The sequence below is a fragment of the Salvelinus namaycush genome, chromosome 13, assembly GCF_016432855.1.
Source record: "Salvelinus namaycush isolate Seneca chromosome 13, SaNama_1.0, whole genome shotgun sequence".
Taxonomy (NCBI): Eukaryota; Metazoa; Chordata; class Actinopteri; order Salmoniformes; family Salmonidae; genus Salvelinus; species Salvelinus namaycush.
The window spans coordinates 17853999-17876454 of record NC_052319.1 but is presented as its reverse complement, the minus strand read 5'-3'; the positions used below and the strand labels follow the sequence as shown (position 1 = coordinate 17876454).

Here is a 22456-nt window from a genome sequence, read left to right as displayed (position 1 = left end):
TCAGCAATGTACATACCACCCCTCACATGAGATACTGTGCTTGTGTACTAAGTCATGCAGAAGCCAGAATCCAAGACATTCAACACACCATAACCATTACATCAGTGGTGAAAAACAGCTCCAGTCGATCTGCCCATAGCCCGGTCATCTAGACACACGTAACAAAGATGTATTCATACCACCAGACCTCGGGAGACAGCGGAGAGGCACATTGCTACTTTTATTACAAAATTATTCTCTACCCTGTGGCAAGTGACGGCCCTGATAATAAACAAGACAAATAGTCAGTGATACATCCCGATATACACACGTCTCACACAAAACACACACACACACTATTGCTGCCACCATGGTGCCTGTGATACAAAGGCATTGTCCTAACAGATAATAAAGTATCTATCATCACACACAAACACTTCCCTGTGAGATCTTTTAGTCCACCACCCCAGTGTCTCTATCTCTCTACCTGACTACCTGCCGCAGTAAAGAGAGACGCAAGAGATGCAAGAGATGGGTCGAAATCAGGCAGCGTTTATGTCTCACATCCAGGGTCAACAAAGTAAAGTGGTTGTGACCATGTAGGCGTGTGGGCAGCCTCGGTGGAAAAATACAATGTTATAACACAAGTCACTAGATTAATGTAGGATCAATTAATGTAGGAGAATATAACACATTAGTTCTGGTAAAAGATAATACAAAAAAAAAATGCGTTTTCAAATGTTTTTAAATGTAAGAGAAAGGCCATAATATAATATTGCAGTTTAGGCGCAATTTGATTTTGGCCACTAGATGGCAGCAGTGTGTGTGCAACGTTTCAGATTGATCCAGTGAAGCTGTCACACCCTGATCTGTTTCACCTGTCTTTGTGCTTGTCTCCACCCCCCTCCAGGTGTCGCCCATCTTCCCCATTATCCCCTGTGTATTTATACCTGTGTTCTTTGTTTGTCTGGGGCCAGTTCGTTTTGTTTCGTAGAACCTACTAGCGTTTTGTTTCCCTGCGCCCGCCTACTCCTTGCTCCTGTTTTCTAGTTTCCAGGTTCTGACCGTTCTGCCTGCCCTGAGCCTGCCTGTCGTCCTGTACCTTTGCCCCACTACTCTGGATTACTGACCTCTGCCTGACCTGACCCTGAGCCCGCCTGCTGTTCTGGTGCCTTACACCCTCTCTGGATTATTGACCCCTGCCTGCCTTGACCTGTCGTTTGCCTGCCCCTGTTTAAAGAATAAACTTTTGTTTCTTCAACACTGTCTGCACCTGGGTCATACCTTAAAGCGTGATAGAAGCATTGCAATACTGAACAGTATTTTGTATCAAGTCTGCCCAAATGTGCGGAATTGGTCAATTGATACATTTTCAAGTACATAACTATAGAGAAAATACAAAAATTATATGGTAATACAACATTTAAGTTTACCCATCCCAGGAATGTCATACATGATGGATCATTAGCTCATACACTAACTTTCACACATCTAGATGAATGGGCGGGGTGGGTGTTGAGCCAGAAACAGCAGGGGTTCAAACTGTAAAACCCAGTTCCTTGATTTTATCAAACAAAACTATGCTACATTTGATCTCTGGGGCCCTCAGAATGACAAATCAGAGCAAGATTACTGAATGTAAGTACATTATTTCCCTTCAGAGGTGAATGTATCAAGTTTGTTGTTGTGCACTTTCCTCAAACAATAGCATGGTATTTTTTCACTGTGATAGCTACTGTGAATTGGACAGTGCAGTTAGATTAACAATAATTTAAGTGTTCTGCCCATATAAGATATGTCTACGTCCTGGAAAGTTTGCTGTTACTTACAACGTCATTCTAGTCACGTTAGCGCAAGTTAGCATCAACCGCCCCGGTATAGGGACACCGATCCCGTAGACTAGAGGATATAAAAGCTGTGCAGGCTTGAACTCACTGGTCCTTGCTTTTCCAGTAACACATTATTTTCCTATAGCAGTTCATACAAACAACGCATTCCATAGATCACTGCTTTACTAAGTGTTTTAATCAATGTACTGTACCTGACAGAATATTGCCTTTATGTGAAGGAGGAAAACACAATTACATTGAAGAAAAATCTGTAAATGTCCCACAGTAAATGGGTCATTCTATATTCTATTTCTTGTAGAGGACAACTGTTTGGAGCTGTTACAAAGTCATTCATAATAATTCAAAAAAATTTACGTTAATACATTAAGATATAAAGGGGGAAGGAACATAAATACACTCAATATAATCCATGAGTTGAATCAAAACCTAATGTTTAAAACTTTTCTCATGCTTGGAGTCTTCACATATTTGGCAAAAATCATGTGACATAAAACACTACCTTTCTTTTCTTACATTTATGATGCTGCTGTTTGTTCTTATATCATACTAAGCATTTCACAATTTAATTACACAATGAGCTTGATCCTGTAAAATGTGTGGATATTGCTGTCAAGTAGCGGTGCCTTGGTAAAATCATTGGGTGTCACGATCGTCTTGATATGAGAGATTGGACCAAGGCGCAGCATGATATGAATACATCTTCTTTTTTATTATATACGAAGACGTAACACGAAACACTTATACAAACTAACAAAAACAACAAACGACCGTGAAGCTACAAACGCAAGTGCACACACAAACTACTTACGTTCAACATAGACTAGACATAGAAAATGACCCACAACAGCTAAAGCCTATGGCTGCCTTAAATATGGCTCCCAATCAGAGACAACAGTAACCAGCTGTCTCTAATTGAGAACCCATTCAGGCAACCATAGACTTTCCTAGACACCTACACACAACACTAAACCATCTATTCTCCTTAACCCTCTAAACCATACAACCCCCTAGACAATACAAAAACACATACTTCACCATGTCACACCCTGACCTAACTAAAATAATAATGAACACAAAGATAACTAAGGCCAGGGTGTGACATAACCCCCCCCTTAAGGTGCGAACTCCGGGCGCACCAGCATAAAGTCTAGGGGAGGGTCTGGGTGGGCGTCTGTCCACGGTGGCGGCTCTGGCACTGGTCGTGGTCCCCACCCCACCATAGTCACTACCCGCTTACTTAACCCCACTGGAATAAGGGGCAGCACCGGACTAAGTGGCAGCACCGGACTAAGGGGCAGCACCGTACTAAGGGGCAGTACCGGACTAAGGGGCAGCACCAGGATAAGGGGCAGCACCAGGATAAGGGGCAGCACCAGGATAAGGGGCAGCACCAGGATAAGGGGCAGCACCAGGATAAGGGGCAGCTCCGGACTGAGGTACGGCAGCTCCGGACTGAGGGACAGCACCGGACTGAAGGGCAGCACCATACTGAATGGCGGATCCTGGCTGGCTGGCTCTGGCGGATCCTGGCTGGCTGGCGGATCCTGGCTGGCTGGCTCTGGCGGATCCTGGCTGGACGGCTCTGGCGGATCCTGGCTGGACGGCTCTGGCGGATCCTGGCTGGACGGCTCATGGCTGGCTGACGGATCTGGCTGCTCATGGCTGGCTGACGGATCTGGCTGCTCATGGCTGGCTGACGGATCTGGCTGCTCATGGCTGGCTGACGGATCTGGCTGCTCATGGCTGGCTGACGGATCTGGCTGCTCATGGCTGGCTGACGGATCTGGCTGCTCATGGCTGGCTGACGGCTCTGGCAGATCCTGTCTGGTTGGCGGCTCTGGCAGATCCTGTCTGGTTGGCGGCTCTGGCAGATCCTGTCTGGTTGGCGGCTCTGGTAGATCCTGTCTGGTTGGCGGCTCTGGCAGATCCTGTCTGGTTGGCGGCTCTGGCAGATCCTGACTGACGAATGGCTCTAGCGGCTCCTGACTGACTAACGGCTCTGACGGCTCGGGACAGACGGGCGGCTCTAATGGCTCGGGACAGACGGATGGCTCTAATGGCGCTGGGGAGATGGATGGCTCAGATGGCACTGGGCAGACGGATGGCTCAGATGGCACTGGGCAGACGGATGGCTCTGGCCGGATGAGGCGCACTGTAGGCCTGGTGCGTGGTGCCGGAACTGGAGTCACCGGGCTAAGGACACGCACCTTCAGGCTAGTGCGGGGAGAAGGAACAGGGCATACTGGACCCTGGGAGCGCACATTAGGCCTAGTGCGTGGTGCCGGAACTGGTGGTACCGGACTGGGGACACGCATCTCAGGGCTAGTGCGGGGAGCAGCAACAGGACGCACAGGACTCTGGGGACACACAGGAGGCTTGGTGCGTGGTTTAGGCACTGGTGGTAAAGGGCTGGAGACACGCACCATAGGGCTAGTGCGTGGAGGAGGCACTGGTGGTACTGGACTGGGGCGGGGAGGTGGCGCCGGAAATACCGGACCGTGCAGGCGTACTGGTTCCCTTGAACACCGAGCCTGCCCAACCTTACCTGGTTGAATGCTCCCCGTCGCCCGACCAGTGCGGGGAGGTGGAATAACCCGCACCGGGCTATGTAGGCGAACCGGGGACACCATGCGTAAGGCTGGTGCCATGTAAGCCGGCCCGAGGAGACGTACTGGTGGCCAGATATGTAGGGCCGGCTTCATGACATCCGGCTCAATGCCCAATCTAGCCCTACCAGTGCGGGGAGGTGGAATAACCCGCACCGGGCTATGAACACGTACAGGAGACACCGTGCGCTCTATTGCGTAACACGGTGTCCGCCCGTACTCCCGCTCTCCACGGTTAGCCTGGGAAGTGGGCGCAGGTCTCCTACCTGCCCTCGGCCCACTACCTCTTAGCCCCCCCCCCAAGAAATTTTTGGGTAGTACTCGCGGGCTTCCAGCCTTGCCTCCGTGCTGCCTCCTCATATCGCCTCCTCTCGGCTTTCGCTGCCTCCAGCTCTTCACGAGGGAGGCGATATTCTCCCGGTTGTGCCCAAGGTCCCTTTCCATCTAATATCTCCTCCCATGTCCATGAATCCTTGATGCCTTGATCCTGTTGCCGCTTGTCATGCTGCTTGATCCGGGTTTGGTGGGTCATTCTGTCACGATCGTCTTGATATGAGAGATTGGACCAAGGCGCAGCATGATATGAATACATCTTCTTTTTTATTATATACGAAGACGTAACACGAAACACTTATACAAACTAACAAAAACAACAAACGACCGTGAAGCTACAAACGCAAGTGCACACACAAACTACTTACGTTCAACATAGACTAGACATAGAAAATGACCCACAACAGCTAAAGCCTATGGCTGCCTTAAATATGGCTCCCAATCAGAGACAACAGTAACCAGCTGTCTCTAATTGAGAACCCATTCAGGCAACCATAGACTTTCCTAGACACCTACACACAACACTAAACCATCTATTCTCCTTAACCCTCTAAACCATACAACCCCCTAGACAATACAAAAACACATACTTCACCATGTCACACCCTGACCTAACTAAAATAATAATGAACACAAAGATAACTAAGGCCAGGGTGTGACACTGGGGTGTCACGCCCTGATCTGTTTCACCTGTCTTGTGATTGTCTCCACCCCCTCCAGGTGTCGCTTATTTTCCCTGGTGTATTCATCCCTGTGTTTCCTGTCTCTCTGTGCCAGTTCGTCTTGTATGCCTTTCAAGTCAACCAGCGTTTTTTCCCGTACTCCTGCTTCTATTCTCTTGTTGCTAGTCCTCCCGATTTTGACCCTTGTCTGTTTTCTGGACTAAGGTACACGCCTGCCTGAGCATTCTGCCTGCCCTGACCTCGAGCCTGCCTGCCACTCTGTACCTCCTGGACTCTGAACTGGTTTTGACCTTTTGCCTGTCCACAACCATTCTCGTGTCTGCCCCTTTTGGATTGATTAATAAATATCAAAGACTCAAACCATCTGCCTCCTGTGTCTGCATCTGGGTCTCGCCTTGTGCCCTTATATGGGGAAGCCAAGCCAGGAAAAATAGCCATATTACAACCTACTGTATGTGTTGTGATAATTGTATTGTTTGCGCTATAACCTGTTAGTTCATATGCCTTGCCACCACGATATATAGGCCTAAGGCCGAGACAATAAGAAGACAGTGGCAGAATAAATTCAACCACATCTGTGTTTCATCACAAAATCAGAGAGCAACATCTATCTAGTGAAGTCCACAAAGCATAGTGCACGTAACAAACAGTTACAAAACCTACAGCACGGTCAAGCAAGTCAATGTTTCCAACATATCCGGACTACTAAACAACTAATGTTATTGATTTAAAACCATGGAGAGTTAGGCTACCTACCGCAAGTCACAAAGAAAACCGAAGCTGCCTCCACTATTCTAGCACCATTTCAACTTTAACATTTCAACATCATCAAATCACCTATGCTTAGTCTAACACAGTGACAAATAAAAGATACCAAAAACAATTTAGTCCAATCAATGTCAGCTAAATATGATGTGGCTGTCCATGGAACTGATTTCTGTGCGTGTGCGTGTACGTGCTTGTAAGTAGAACAAACATGTTGACTCACCCTACTTGTAAAGAAATGCCAATGCCATCTTCCTCTCTTTCATTTTGCTGACATGGTCTATGACACTGTCATACAGTACATGCTAGGGTTGCCAACGTTCTCACTACCAAATAAGGGACAAAAGGTTGCGTGCCAGTGCACGGTGCCACGGCGGTGTGGGTATGGTGTTGTGTGAATGAATATACAGTGTATATTCATATTATTCAATTGGAAAGGAAAAACATTTGTATATTCCATTTAGCCTATAGCTTTACTAAAACTGTATCATTATGTAAACTTATGTGAATAAACCTCAAAATAAATTATCAAAGAAATCACAATTTGGACCTTTACAGCAAAAAAACAACTTTTCAAATGCAAAAGAGGAAAAGAGGAGCATGAGTCACTCACCAAGTTCCCATTTTTTTTGCTGCCCTTCACTGATTCAAGCAGTCCTTTCTCCTTTTGCATAGCCAGAGAGAAGTCATTACATGACAAGTCACAGTTCACAGATATTTGAAGTTCATTTTTGATCAGCTCTGTGCTACATCTTTTTCTTGAGTGTGTCCATTTAATGGTCATCAGACAGAAAATTCTCTCTACAAATGCATTTGAGCCTGGCATACTGAGGACAAATGAGACAATCCTGAGCATGTTGACCAAGTTGGCTTTCCCTAGGTTTTGGAAAAATGCCACCTACTGCTCATTGGTGGATTTTGTGATATCCTGTCTGGCTTTCTGTATTTCCTCCCGGCTAGCACAAAACTCTTCATAGAATGTCATACATGATGGATCATTAGCTCATACACTAACTTTCACACAAAAACTGTCCTGTTTCAGCTGAAGCATCTTCATTTTGAACTTTTGGACTTCCTCGTAAACATCTGTGATGCAGAGCGTTGTTTCCTCCAGCTTTTTTACGAGTTGGTCAAAAACACACCCCACGTTGTGGAAAAAATCACATAAATCTCAACAGCTTCCGTTTTTTCTTCATACTCAAAAATACTCTTCAGTGCCACAGGACAGGTCTCTCCAAGGGACCTGAAGTATGATGTAAGAGCTGGCCAGCTTTGCTGGAGACGATCGACAGCTGGATGAAGAGAGAGCCATTGTGTGCAAACATGTCGCAGGATTTCACGCCAATCAATGTCAACAAAGGCAAAAAAAATGCTCGCAGTTCGTCCCTTCGGGAAGCAGATACTGATAAGTGGCTGTAGATTTGTAAAACAATTGTCTCAATATCCACTGACAGCTGATCACAGGTGTGCTTGCAGGCATTATGAGCTATGTGAGCTGGGCAATTAGCTTTCAGAATGTGATTGTTGGCACTGCTCAATAACTGGTAAACGGAGAGGTGTTTCCCAATTTTGTCAGTTTCTGCAGGACACGTCACGAAGAATGCACCGATATTGCTAGCACCTTTAGCTAGCGTGGCCTTGTGCATTTCTGTGGATGCATGCTGAATTAGGTCATTCTCCCATTCATGGCCAATTGAGAATTCCCGATGCATAAAGTACAGAAAGCTTTCGTCGAGTCACCACTGACGGGCTTAACCCACGTCTTTTTTGCTTCACATTGTCTGTTGTAGCTGCACAGTCTTTTCATTTTTGCATGTTTATCCATATTTCCTTGATATGCCAAACCGACCGAACAATAACAGAAATTACTTTGCAGGAATTGGCGGGTTTACGCTATACTGTGATTGGATGAATATACAGGACAAGGCAGGTCCTGTATGGGACAAACCAATTTAGCCCAATATACGGGACAGTTGGCAACCCTAGTACACACTTTTTAGCTTGCTTGCTAGCCTACCTTCCTTTCATGTGCAACAATGGGTCAGCTAGTTAATATTAGCCTAATACAGCTAGCTACATATTGAAATTTCATCCTTTCAGGCAAGGGGCACAATGTACGAATTTATGGTTGGATCAGAAACGCCATCATTGGCCAGTTCGGGGAATTAAGTGAAACTATATATAAATAATATATGGGGGATTGGAAATGATGCAGACAATTACATTGACAGAAGCCACAATCTATCTGCAATATTAAAGCTGATCTACCCCCCAACCCCCAAAAAAACATTTACAAAAAATTTGCTAATTTAGGAAAGGGACACTGGAGTACAACAACACTACAAGATGCAGCAATTCAAGTTTTTCTGTCAATGACATTTGGCTTTCGATGTGATGTGATTGGTGTGAAGTCAAATTGGCTTCCCTTGACGCTTTTTTTTTGGTGCGCCAGGACCATTCACAGTTGAGCTCGTTCAGTTTAGCTCAACGCTGAATGGCTATTATTTTATACATTTTTTATCACGGGAGGCCAAATGCTCGCTGGCTTCCCTTGCATTCAATGCTATGGGCGGCAACAATATCATATTCTTTTTGACCAGACAGTATCAGATAGATGGGCTACACATACAGAGACAGAGGGGCACTCGGATGCCATCTCAGGTGAGATGCATTCAACCTCTTGCGAATTGAAGAAAAATAAACACAGAGAGACGAAAGATAAAACATTTTTAAAACATTTTTGGGGGAAGCCTGGCTTCCCTTGGCATCCATGAATGAATGCCAATGTTGCTGTCAGACTTTTTATCTATGGAGATCTCAGAAGAGCACTGTAACCTACCTGTAACATTTTGTATCTCTCTATGTTAGTGTGACAATAGTTTTCACGGGCACACATATCCAAAATAATGTATGGTTTGCAAAATTGATTGCTTCTAACAGAAAGAGTAACTTTAACAAGATGAATTAAACAAAATCGATAGGGTCATTAATGGGGTTCTTCAATAATTATGCGTAATAGTTGTTTGATGCGCATTTGATGTCTAGCTATTTAGTTACGTGGGGAAATTATCGCGCAACATCAGCTAATTCAGGAAAGGATTTTCTGAATGACAGTCAAGTGATAAAGAGTGGGTGTAATACTGCACGCGATTGAACAACAGCCAAAGTGCGGGAATTAATGTTGATCTGGAGAATTGACAGAACATTTGTGTCCATTTTGTTATGGTGGTCAAGATAATTAGCCATGAACAACATTATGTCAAGATTCCTGAGGTAAGATTGTGGTCCGTGTACGTTTTGATCGTTTGTAAATACGGAAAGTATTCAGACCCCTTGACTTTTCCCCCCAAAGAAAACGTTTAAAGCCTTATTCTAAAATGGATTAAAAATGTTTTTTCCCCTCATCAATCTACACTACATACAATATCACATAATGACAAAGCAAAAACAGGTTGCTAGAAATTTTAGCTAATTTATTAAAAAAAACTTCTGAAATATCACATTTACATAAGTTTTCAGACCCTTTACTCAGTACTTTGTTGAAGTGCCTTTAGCAGCGATTACAGCCTTGAGTCTTCTTGGGTATGACGCTATAAGCTTGGCACACCTGCGTTTGGGGAGTTTCTCCCATTCTTCTCTACATATCTTCTCAAGCTCTGTCAGGTTGGAAGGGGAGCGTCTCTGCACAGCTATTTTCAGGTCTCTTCAGAGATGTTCCATTGGGTTCAAGTCCGGGCTCTGGCTGGGCCACTCAAGGACATTCAGAGACTTGTCCCGAAGCCACCCTGCGTAGGGTCGTTGTCCTGTTGGAAGGTGAATCTTCGCCCCCAGTCTGAGGTCCTGATCGCTCTAGAGCAGGTTATCATCAAGGATCTCTCTGTACTTTTCTCTGTTCATCTTTCCCTCAATCCTGACTAGTCTCCCAGTCCCTGCCGCTGAAAAACATCCCCACAGCATGATACTGCCACCACAATGTTCCACCGTAGGGATGGTGCATGGTTTCCTCCAGACGTGACACTTGTCATTCAGGCCAAATAGATCAATCGTGGTTTCATCAGACCAGAGAATCTTGTTTTTCATGGTCTGAGAGTCCTTTAAGTGCCTTTTTGCAAACTCCAACCGGGCTGTCATGTGCCTTTTACTGAGGAGATGCTTCCGTCTGGCCACTCTACCATAAAGGACTGATTGGTGGAGTGCTGCAGAGATGGTTGTCCTTCTGGAACATCATGACGTCACAATGTGATCTGATTATAATACACCAATGACTGTTCATCTTGGTAAGGGGGTAGGCTCTCTAGACAATCCTATCAGCAGATCAGGGCTGTGTATGTAAATATCTTCAAATTTGTTTCATAACACCCACACGATCAGACTGAGCATTTCAAGAGCCAAATATTTTGGAGGGATTTATTAGACATACAGTGATGATTTAAAAATACAATTAGAAAGACTGCATGGGGGCTTTAATAGCTGTCAAATACTTACTTCCTCTGTGCTTGGTATAATTTTTATTGTATTTCCCTGATTCGACACATCCTCTCTCCTCATCTCCTTCTCAAAACCGATTGGATGAGAATGTCAGCGGTCCTTCCCCTCTCACCTTCTTATCCAATGGATTTTAAGAAGGAGGCGAGGAGAGAGGATGTGAGGCAGCAAGGAAAAGCAATTGAGATTCTCCCCTTTTTTTCACCATTCCTCTCATCCCTCTCAAAGCACTTTGGGGGTGAGGGGTGAAGGTCCTTCTCCTCAGGCTACAATGCATTTTCAAGGAGAGACAAGGAGTGGAGGAAGGACAGAGGAAGCAAGAATTTGATGGCTAGTTTTCAGACAGACTCACACACACACAATGCTTGAAGAGTTAACTTATTATAATGATTTCATTATTGGTTATAAGTGTTAATGATTTTGTTGACAGAACCCATTGTATTATATAATTTTATTATATTCCATTATTATATCAACTATTAAAACATATAGAAATGGTGTTATTTATCTTTTTCATTATTCAGCATGGCTATAAATTATAGAGAAGTTTACTAAAGCACAAAAAGACCTGGCAACTAGGCATGACAAAGAAACATGTTTCTTGTGACATTTTGAATGACATGTAGATGTTTTGTTGTTGCTAGGTGGATTTATGGTCTCATTGTACCTACCTAGAATTGTATTAATGTAACTGCACATGTGAAGCTGCAAGAAAATTATATTTAAATGTATATCAAACCATTTAGAAATTTTAACCCTGATGTCACACATTGGCCCCTCTAATTATAGACACAAATGGATTCCATTTTTATTCACCATGCCTTGTTGTCCATCTCTCCCTGTTGTTTTGACATTTACCAACACAAATAGGTTACAGGAAAGAAAAACAAATGAATAAATAATCATGTTTTCCACCAAGCAAAAGGCGACAAGATGAATGGCTGCGCCGGTGAGAATGTTTTCCTTTGCTGGGTGTTTTCAAAGCTACAAATGATGTATTGTATTCCCTCCAGACTCCTGTACATCTGTCTGTCTCTCTAAAAAAAATATTTTGAGGGAGTCCCAATAGGGACCCTATTCCCTACATGTACATATATAGTGCACTATTTTTGACCAGAGCCATATAGGAAAAGGGTACCATTTAGGACACAGATAATCACCAACAGTTTAGCAGAGCTTTCAGACGGAATGGGGGTGGACTGCCCTCCGTTGTAATGTGGCTTTTCCACCCATCTGTCATGTTCAGCTGCCCAGCAACTATAGTGAAGCTTTCCTTCCAAGTGTCACTCACATTCCAAAGCCTTGTCCCAGATCTCGTTGTGCTGTTTTACCAACTCTATGGTATTTGGCATGGAATCTGGGACCAGTCATAGTCAAATCCCTGAATACTGTGTGAGTAATGACCTCAGGTACATTTATGTTCGAACAAGGTTTAATCTTTTCACAACACCACATTGTAATTTCACCATGGAATGTAAAGCTTTATTTGTTGGAAACAAACCTAAATAGCATTAGATTAAAATATACAGTACCTTCAGAAAGCATTCACACCCCTTGACTTTTTTCACATTTTGTTGAGTCACAGCCTGAATTTCAAATGGATTAAATTTAACTTTTGTGTCACTGGCCTACACACAATACCCCATAATGTCAAATTTTTACATATTAATAAAAAATGAAAAGCTGAAGTGTCTTGAGTCAATAAGTATTCAACCCCTTCAGCAAACAAGTTCAGGAGTAAATGTTGAGAACAAGTCACATAATAAGTTACATGGACTCGCTCTGTGTGCAATAATAATTTAACATGATTTTTGAACGACTACCTCATCTCTGTACTCCACACATAGAATTATATGTAAGGTCCCTCAGTCAAACAGTGAATTTCAAACACAGATTCAATCACAAAGACCAGGGAGGTTTTCCAATGCCTCGCAAAGAAGGGAACCTATTGGTAGATGGGTAAAACAATTAATGCAGACATTAAATATCCATTTGAGCATGGTAAAGTTATTAATTACACTTTGGGTGGTGTATCAATACACCCAGTCACTACAAAAATACAGGCGTCCTCCCTAACTCAGTTTCCAGAGAGGAAGGACACCACTCAGGGATTTCACCATGAGGCCAACGGTGACCTTAAAACAGTTACAGAGTTTAATGGCTGTGATAGGAGAAACCTGATGATGGATCAACAACATTGTAGTTACTCCACAATACTAACCTAAATAACAGAGTGAAAAGAAGGACACCTGTACAGAATAAAAATATTCCAAAACATGTATCCTGTTTGCAACAAGGCACTAAAGTAATACTGCAAAAAATATGGCAAAGTAATTAACCTTTTCTCCTGAATACAAAGTGTTATGTTTGGGGCAAAACCAATACAACACATTACTGAGTACCACTCTCCATATTTTCAAGCATAGTGGTTGCTGCATCATGTTATTGTAATCAGCAAGGATAAAAAAGAAACAGAATGAAGCTAAGCACATGCAAAAACCCTAGAGGAAAACCTGGTTCAGTCTGCTTTCCACCAGACACTGGGAGATGAATTCCCCTTTCCGCACGACAATAACCTAAAACACAAGGCCAAATCTACACTGGAGTTGCTTACCAAGAAGACATTGAATGTTCCTGAGTGGCCGAGTTACAGTTTTGACCTAAACTTCTGCTTGAAAGTCCTTGGCAAGACTTGAAAATGGTTGTCTCGCAATGATCAACAACCAATTTGACAGAGCTTGAAGAATTTTGAAAAGAATAATGGGCAAATGTTGAATAATCAAGGTGCGGAAAGCTCTTAAAGACTTACCCAGAAAGACTCAAAGTGATTCTAACATTTATTGACTCAGGGGGTTGAATACAAATGTTAGATGTTTTCTTCCACTTTGACATTACAGAGTATTTTGTGTAGATTGTTCACAAAAAAATGACAATTAAATCCATTTTAATTCGACTTTGTAACACAACAAAATGTGGAAAAAGTCGAGGGGTGTGAATACTTTCTGAAGGCACTGTATGCCTCATCCACTTCAAAGAACAGAATATTATATGACAATATCCTTTTATACGAATGGAATATGAACAGTATCTTCTAAAGATGTGAAGGTATTCATTCCCTTATACTCCTGTGCTCTAAAAGCAATTTTGATGCTGCACTTTGGCTGAAATTATTAGATTTGAAGTTGATTAGAAAACAGAGGGAAAGGAGAAGGAGGAGGCGAAGTGCACTAAGCCTGGCGGCACAGCGGTTTGTGAAAGCCAGCTAATGTTTTATTTAAAACCAAGGGGAAAGCTGGAGGTCTAGGAGCAACATAGGAAAACACAGCACCAAGTTGAAGGCCAATGATTCTAGTTAAAGGGCGACATAAGTGGTCTCAAATAAGATAATTAATTCTTCAGATCTGATGTCCAATACACAATATATAGATTCCTGTGAACATTTGCCTGCACTAGCTACCACATTTAACTGTTTTAGTACCTGCAAGAGAATGTCCCTTATGTGCACAAAGTTATCTTAAAGACTCCGGTATTTGGGGACTACTAAGTCTTTTTTAAACCACTTTTGGGTGGATGTATCAATGTGTAGTTCATACATGCATAATCACTGTCTTACCTCAATTAGCCAAGACATCCCTAGTTTGAAAGCAACTGTTTTCTGGAAGCGGTGCTGCACCATTTTCCCTACATTTCCCCCTACATGGGCCAGCCCCCTAGCAATTCAAGTTCCAGCCAAGAATCACACACGACAGAGGGAGAGAGAGAGAGCAATGACTTGGTGCACATTATCTGCACATATGTGATGTAGTACGCAATTTTAGGAGACCACTTTTGGCTTGTGGGCGCTACTTTCAGAACTACTGGCTAAAAAGTATACAAAAGTACCAGAGAATCCGTTTAATGTGAACTGGATAGCCAATTTAATTGAACCCTTATTTTACCAGGTAAGTTGACTGAGAAAACATTCATATTTACAGCAACGACCTGGGGAATAGTTCCAGGGGAGAGGAGGGGGGATGAATGAGCCAATTGGATGCTGGGGATGATTAGGTGGCCATGATGATATGAGGGCCAGATTGGGAATTTAGCCAGGACACCGGAGTTAACACCCCTACTCTTATGACAATTGTCATGGGATCTTTAGTGACCACAGAGAGTCAGAACAACCGTCTAACGTGGGACACCCTACACAGGGCACTGTCCCCAATCACTGCCCAGGGGCATTGGGATATTTTTTTAGACCAGAGGTAAGTGTGCTTCCTACTGGCTCTCCAACACTCTCCAACACCACTTCGTGTGTGATTCCCAATCTGGCATCTGGTATCCCATCCAGGCGCCAACCAGGACCATCCTTGCTTAGCTTCAGAGAAAAGTCAGCAGTGGGATGCAGGGTGGTATGTTGCTGGCCCGATTCAATAGCCAGAATCATTGAGTGTTTATTTTTAACTTGTGTTCAGACTATAACTGGGTTAAAACCAAGCCAATTACTGCTGTGAGAGATGGATAAGAGGAAGGAGCGACTGTTTTCTCAGCCAAACTAGCTCTCTCCTCATTCAGATGGGAATAATTTGGACCACCCATAACAGAGATTGCACTGATGTGTTTTATTCATCCTCCTCTCTCTCGCTCCCTCTCTCCCCATCTCTCCCGCTTTCTCTCTCTATCTGTCTCACCCTCTCTCTGTCTCTCCCTCTCTATATCCCTATCTCTATCCCTCTTTCTATCTCACTCTCTATCCCAATCTCTCTCCTTCTCATCTACTCCTTCCTGCTTCTCCCATCTCTCTCTCCTTCCCTCCCTCTGCCCCTACCTCTCTCTCTCTCTCCCTCTCTCCCTCTCTCTCTCCCTCCCTCCTCACATAGCATCAAATGGAACCGGACAGAGGGACAGATTAATCGAGCAGCACACCATTTGTCACCATCCAGAATCCTCAGACAATCCCTAACAGGGCTGTAGGCTTTCTTAAATCAGCTTGTTGTGAAGAAACGCGTCTTTGAATATGAAGCAGCTTTGCTATTATACAGTGCTCTCTCAGCAGGCACACAGAACAGTAATACACCGTATTTAACCTTCGAAGGCATAGACTACTGTAGATAGAGCAGGCACAATAATTAAAACACTTTCAATCATCATCAGGCATCACACAATCCCACAGAGATATGATTATATACACTGAACAAAAATATAAATGCAACATGTAAAGTGTTGGTCCCATGTTTCATGAGCTGAAATAAAAGATTCCTTAGTTCTCCAAAATGTTGTGCACAAATTTGTTTACATCCCAGTTAGTGAGCATTTCTCCTTTGCCAAGATAATCCATCTAAGTGTGGCATATCAAGAAGCTGATTAAACAGCATGAGCATTAAACAGATGCACCTTGTTCTGGGAAAGCGGTTTGCTGATGTCAATGTTGTGAACAGAGTGCCCCATGGTGGCGGTGGGGTTATGGTATGGGCAGGAATAAGCTACGGACAAAGAACACAATTGCATTTTTTCAATGGCAATTTGAATGCACAGAGATACCCTGACGAGATCCTGGGGCCCTTTGTCGTGCCATTCATCCGCCGCCATCACCTCATGTTTCAGCATGATAATGCACAGCCCCATGTCACAAGGATCTGTATACAATTCCTGGAAGCTGAAAATGTCCCAGTTCTTCCATGGCATGCATACTCAGCAGACATGTTAGCCATTGAGCATGTTTGGGATGCTCTGGATCGATGTGTACGACAGCGTGTTCCAGTTCCTGCTAATATCCAACAACCTGGCAAAGCCATTGAAGAGGAGTGGAACAACATTCCCATAATCTTTATGTGAAGAAGATGTGTCGTGCTGCATGAGGCAAATGGTCACACCAGATACTGACTGGTTTTGTGATCCACACCCCTATCTTTTTTTTAAAGATATCTGTGACTAACAGATGCATATCTGTATTCCCAGTCATGTGAAATCCATAGATTAGGGCCAAAAAAATTTTTTTTTACTGATTTCCTTATATGAACTGTAACAGAGTAAAATCTTTGAAATTGTTGCATTTATATTTTTGTTCAGTATAACACAAGCCATTTAGCAGACACTTTTATCCAAAGCAACTTACAGTTATGCGTGCATACAGTTCATATACAGGTGGTCCCTGGAACTGAAAGCCACTATCCTGGCGTTGCAAGTGCCGTGCTCTACCAACTGAGCTACAGAGGACCACTACTACTAACAACCACAAATTGCCTACCGTTTGTCTAACAGATGAGACATTGCCTCATTTACATGTAATTGTCAAGTGTCACTGTGTTAACAAACCACCAAACGAGCTTCAATGCCATATAACACTCCTTCCATGGCCTCCAACTGCTCTTAAATTCTACTAAAACTAAATGCATGCTCTTCACTGCCCGCACCCGCCCGCCCGACTAGCATCACTACTCTGGACGGTTCTGACTTAGAATATGTGGACAACTATAAATACCTAGGTGTCTGGGTAGACTGTAAACTCTCCTTCCAGACTCATATTAAGCATCTTCAATCCAAAATCAAATCTAGAATCGTCTTCCTATTTCGCAACAAAGTCTGCTTCACGTTTGCTGTCAAACATACCCTCGTAAAACTGACTGTCCTACCGATCCTTGACTTCGGCGATATCATTTACAAAATAGCCTCCAACACTCTACTCAGCAAATTGGATGCAGTCTATCACAGTGCCATCAGTTTTGTCACCAAAGCCCCATTTACAACCCACCACTGCGCCCTGTATGCTCTCGTTGGCTGGTCCTCGCTACATATTCGTCGCCAAACCCACTGGCTCCAGGTCATCTATAAGTCTTTGCTAGGTAAAGCTCCGCCTTATCTCAGCTCACTGGTCACCATAGCAACACCCACCCATAGCACGCGCTCCAGCAGGTATATTTCACTGGTCATCCCCAAAGCCAACACCCCCTTTGGCCGCCTTTCCTTCCAGTTCTCTGCTGCCAATGACTGGAACGAATTGCAAAAATCACTGAAGTTGGAGACATATCTCCCTCACTAACTTTAGGCATCAGCTGTCAGAGCAGCTTACCGATCGCTGCAGCTGTACACAGCTCATCTGTAAATAGCCCACCCAACTACCTACCTCATCCCATATTTGTTTTTGTTTTTCTGCTCTTTTGCACACCAGTATTTCTACTTGCACATCCTCATCTGCACATCTATCATTCCAGTGTTAATTGCTAAATTGTAATTACTTCGCCACTATGGCCTATTTATTGCCTTACCTCCTTACTTCATTTGCACACACTGTATACAGATTTTTCTATTGTGTTATTGTCTGTACGTTTGTTTATCCCATGTGTAACTCTGTGTTGTTGTTTTTGTCGCACTGATTTGCTTTATCTTGGCCAGGTCACAGTTGTAAATGAGAACTTTTTCTCAACTGGCCTACCTGGTTAAATGAAATAAAGGTGAAATAAAAATTTAATAAAAAATAAACAAACACCACTATTCTGGAAGGTGCAACATTAGAATATACATTAGGTTTATTCCACTGTAGATACTCATTACCATGTGGACAATCAAGCTATTTGGATAGATCTGAATTTCCTATTAGAGTGAAAGGCCTTGCTCAAGGGCACATCGTCTGCTGTCCCCACTTACTTCAAGACGTCCACCATTGTTCCTGTACACAAGAAAGCAAAGGTAACTGAACTAAATGAATATCGCTCTGTAGCACTCACTTCTGTCATCATTAAGTGCTTTGAGAGGCTAGTTAAGGATCCTATCACCTCTACCTTACCTGACATCCTAGACCCACTTCAATTTGCTTACCGCCCCAATAGATCCACAGAGAGACTGAAAAACAGCTTCTATTTCAAGGCCATCAGCCTGTTAAATAGCCATCACTAGCCGGCTACCACCCGGTTACTCAACCCTGCACCTTAGAGGCTGCTGACCTATATACATAGACATGGAATCCCTGGTCACTTTAATAATGGCACACTGGTCGCTTTAATAATGTTTACATACTGCTTTACTCATTTCATATGTATATACTGTATTCTATTCTGAAGTATTTTAGTCCATGCCACTCCGACATTGATCGTCCTAATATTTATATATTACTTAATACCAAACTTTTACTTTTAGATTTGCGTGTATTGTTGGGAATTTTTAGATACTACTGCACTGTTGAAGCTAGGTACACAAGCATTTCACAGCACCTGCAACATCTGCTAAATATGTGTATGTGACCAATACAATTTGATTTGATTTGATTTTGTCTACTCCAAACCTCCAACGTTTTATATTCTATTTTTCTGTTGAGTTTGCAGACACTTATGACTGAGCCAGTTTAAAGATGCTCCACTTTGTGCAACTACTTCGTACAATCAAAAGCTGGTTTATGAAAGGAAACAAAATGTTGATCCTGAGCCACAGCTGTTCGCAGCTAGCAACAGTAAGCTGTACTTTGAGTCACGCAAGGCCGTTTATGGCAATACAACTGTAATATAAAACACTGAGGTGAGAGACAGTTACACCTGAAAGAGTACAAAAGACATCCTCCTCGGATGAAAGCTTGAAAAGGTTACATGATGACACCGCAGCCTTTCACAGAGATATTTAAAAGTCAAACCTGCCAAGTGAATGCACCACACCATAAAGACAACCCTGGCCCCTTTTCATGGTGTCGAAGGTCACAGGAAAGTTCAAGGGCCCTAGAGTGACTTGTAACAGGAAGTTGGAATGGAATGCCCTAGTGTGCTTTGAACCTGAAGAGACAATCTCTCTCTTCTTTATCTCTTGAATCTAAACACCAAAATACACCAAACAGAATGAGTCCTCATGAAGTGAACTTTTTGACATGACGCGACTAGCAATGAATGGCAGCACTGCAAGAGTATTTTCCCGAATTGTAGTTCATAGGCCTGCTTTCTTTTTTCACAGTGCATTGTGAAGGCTTCAAAATAATTATATTCTACAATATTTATGAACAAGAGTTAGATTTGGTCTTCTGTTCTGTCTGATTGCAAAGTTATCTTTCTGTTGTTTTGTACAGTAGTGCCAATGGGCCAGAGATTTAGTGGCAGGTTGGTTTAGCTTACAAATGCTTCAAAAGACTATCCACGTTTTTTCCCCCTCTCATTCTTTCTTCTGGTCTTTTTATTGTTGGACTGAGTTATAATTGAGTGTAACAAACATACTGACAACAAAATATTACAGTATAGCCTTTTTTGCAATAAAAATATTCTGTCACACTTCACCATGAGCACCAAGTTAAAAACCTAATAGCAATGCTCATCAAGAAACATCTGGAACCACAGTCACTCAGGGACATTCACTTAACAATATAAACCATTGAAGGACACCATTTAATGGTATGTACTCACTGAACGCTGCCACTGCCAGGATGAGTGTCACCACGATGGAGATCCAAGACACCCACAATGCCTTCTTCCTGTAGTTTTGAGCCTCGTGGGGCTTTAGTCGCATGCTGCTTTCCAGCAGGCCTGTAGAGAGGTGAGAAACTGGTGGTTAATGGCAGCCCCCATGCACGTCAAACCAAAGGCAGGAGAAGAATACACCACAACAAGAGCTAATTAACACTGCTTCAAACCACAATGGAGTAGTTCTCCCTCTCCTCCTGTCCCAGCTAGCAAAGAAAGCACTGGGTCAGTGAATATGTAATTTGCTAGGTGTTGTAGGGAGGTAAAGGGTGCATGACTCACTGAGAGCAAGGTACAACACAGCTACATTTAATTAGCTTGACTAAATTGTTTCTCAGGACACGGCAGGGCTCACTAATTTGCTGCTCTTTTTGATAAAGGATGAATTAAGTTTGCTGTTGCGAAGTTAAATACAGTGTGCTGACAAGTGGCGGTGTGATCATGGACCCATGAAGACAGACTCCTGAGAAGAAAAGGCACAGAGAGAGAATTACTAGATATTGGGATTGTGAATCTGGCGTGGCTTCCTTCTCCATTGTCATGTGGCTTCGTGTGAATGAGCAGTAAGACTTAACATTTTATACACACTGACTGACAGGAGATTGCAAAGTCTTGTAGTGATATCATAAGGGTGGAAAACAACATGGGAACTCCTCCTCTCATTTTATTCTGATCCTAACAGTCCCATGCTAGGGGACAAGGGCACTCTCTCTGAGAAATTGCCTGGGAGGACAATAGTGATAGAATTTTCACAGAATATTCACAGCTCTTCTCCCAGTCCCTTCATTCATTGATTTGTATTCAGTGGGAGGCAGGAATAATGGTGCCGGAGGAGATGGCTGCCATTTTACAGATTTATTGTGTGTGTTTTTTCGCGTTATTTGTAACTTATGTTGTACATAATGTTTCTGCCACCATCTCTTATGACCGAAAAGCGCTTCTAGATATCAGGACAGAGATTACTCACCCCGTACTGGAATAAGATATTTTTCTTTAACCAGTTGGACGTAAAGGATTTACTTCAGACACCCGACAAGGCCCTCATCCCCGTCATTCGCAGGAGAAAGCGACAGAGATATCGGGGACGTAGGTCTGGGTGCCTTGTAAGGAACCGACGGCGAGTGGGTAATCTGCCTTTACCATCGGTCCTATTAGCCAACGTACAATGATTGGATAATAAAACAGATGAACTACGAGCACGTATATCCTACCAACGGGATATTTCAAAACTGTAATATCTTATGTTTCACCGAGTCATGGCTGAACGACGACATGAATAACATACAGCTGGCGGGTTTTACACTTTTTCGGCAGGATAGAACAGCTGCCTCTGGTAAGACAAGGGGTGGCGGTCTGTATATATTTGTAAACAGCTGGTGCACGAAATCCAAGGGAGTCTCGAGGTTTTGCTCGCCTGAGGTAGAGCATCTCATGATAAGCTGTAGACCACACTATTTACCAATCTATATTCTTCCTAGCTGTCTATTTACCACCACAAACTGATGCTGGCACTAGGACCACACTAAATGAGCTGTATACTGCCATAAGAAAACAGGAAAACGCTCATCCAGAGGTGGCACTCCTAGTGGCCAGGGACATTAATGCAGGGAAACTTAAATCAGTTCTACCTCATTTCTACCAGCATGTTAAATGTGCAACCAGAGGGAAAAAAACTCAAGACCACCTTTACTCCACACACAGAGACGCGTACAAAGCTCTCCCTCGCCCTCCATTTGGCAAATCTGACCATAATTCTATCCTCCTGATGCCTGCTTACAAGCAAAAACGAAAACAGGAAGCACCAGTGACTCGGTCAATAAAAAAGTGGTTAGATGCTAAGCTATAGGACAATTTTTCTAGCACAGCCTGGAATAAGTTCTGGGATTCTTCCGATGGCATTGAGGAGTACACCACATCAGTCACTGGCTTTTTCAACAAGTGCATCAATGACGTCGTCCCCACAGTGACTGTACGTACATACCCCAACCAGAAGCCATGGATTACAGGCAACATCCGCACTGTGCTAAAGGGTAGAGCTGACACTTTCAAGGAGCGTGTCACTAGGGTGGGCATTCTAGTTTCTTTATTTCTATGTTTTCTGTTTCTATGTTTTGGCCGGGTATGGTTCTCAATCAGGGACAGCTGTCTATCGTTGTCTCTGATTGGGAATCATACTTAGGCAGCCTGTTTTTCCACCTTAGTTGTGGGTATTTGACTGTGTTAGTGGCCTGTATAGCCCTAGACAGCTTCACGTTCGTTTTTGTTGTTTCTTGTTTTGTTGGCACCTTGGTCCAGTCATTTCCCTGACGACGTTCGTGACAGAGCGGGAATCTAAACCGGAAGCT

The 22456-nt window shown here is 43.3% G+C and overlaps 1 protein-coding gene across 1 annotated transcript in view; it reads right to left on the bottom strand.

Moving 5' to 3' along the window:
- The window catches only part of LOC120057799 (transmembrane protein 163-like), an 89131-nt gene that overhangs the window by 51181 nt on the left and 15494 nt on the right, over positions 1-22456 (bottom strand). The window contains exon 2 of the mRNA XM_039006265.1: positions 20055-20174. Coding sequence (XP_038862193.1) covers positions 20055-20174 — 120 coding nt within the window. The remainder of the gene's footprint in view (positions 1-20054; positions 20175-22456) is intronic.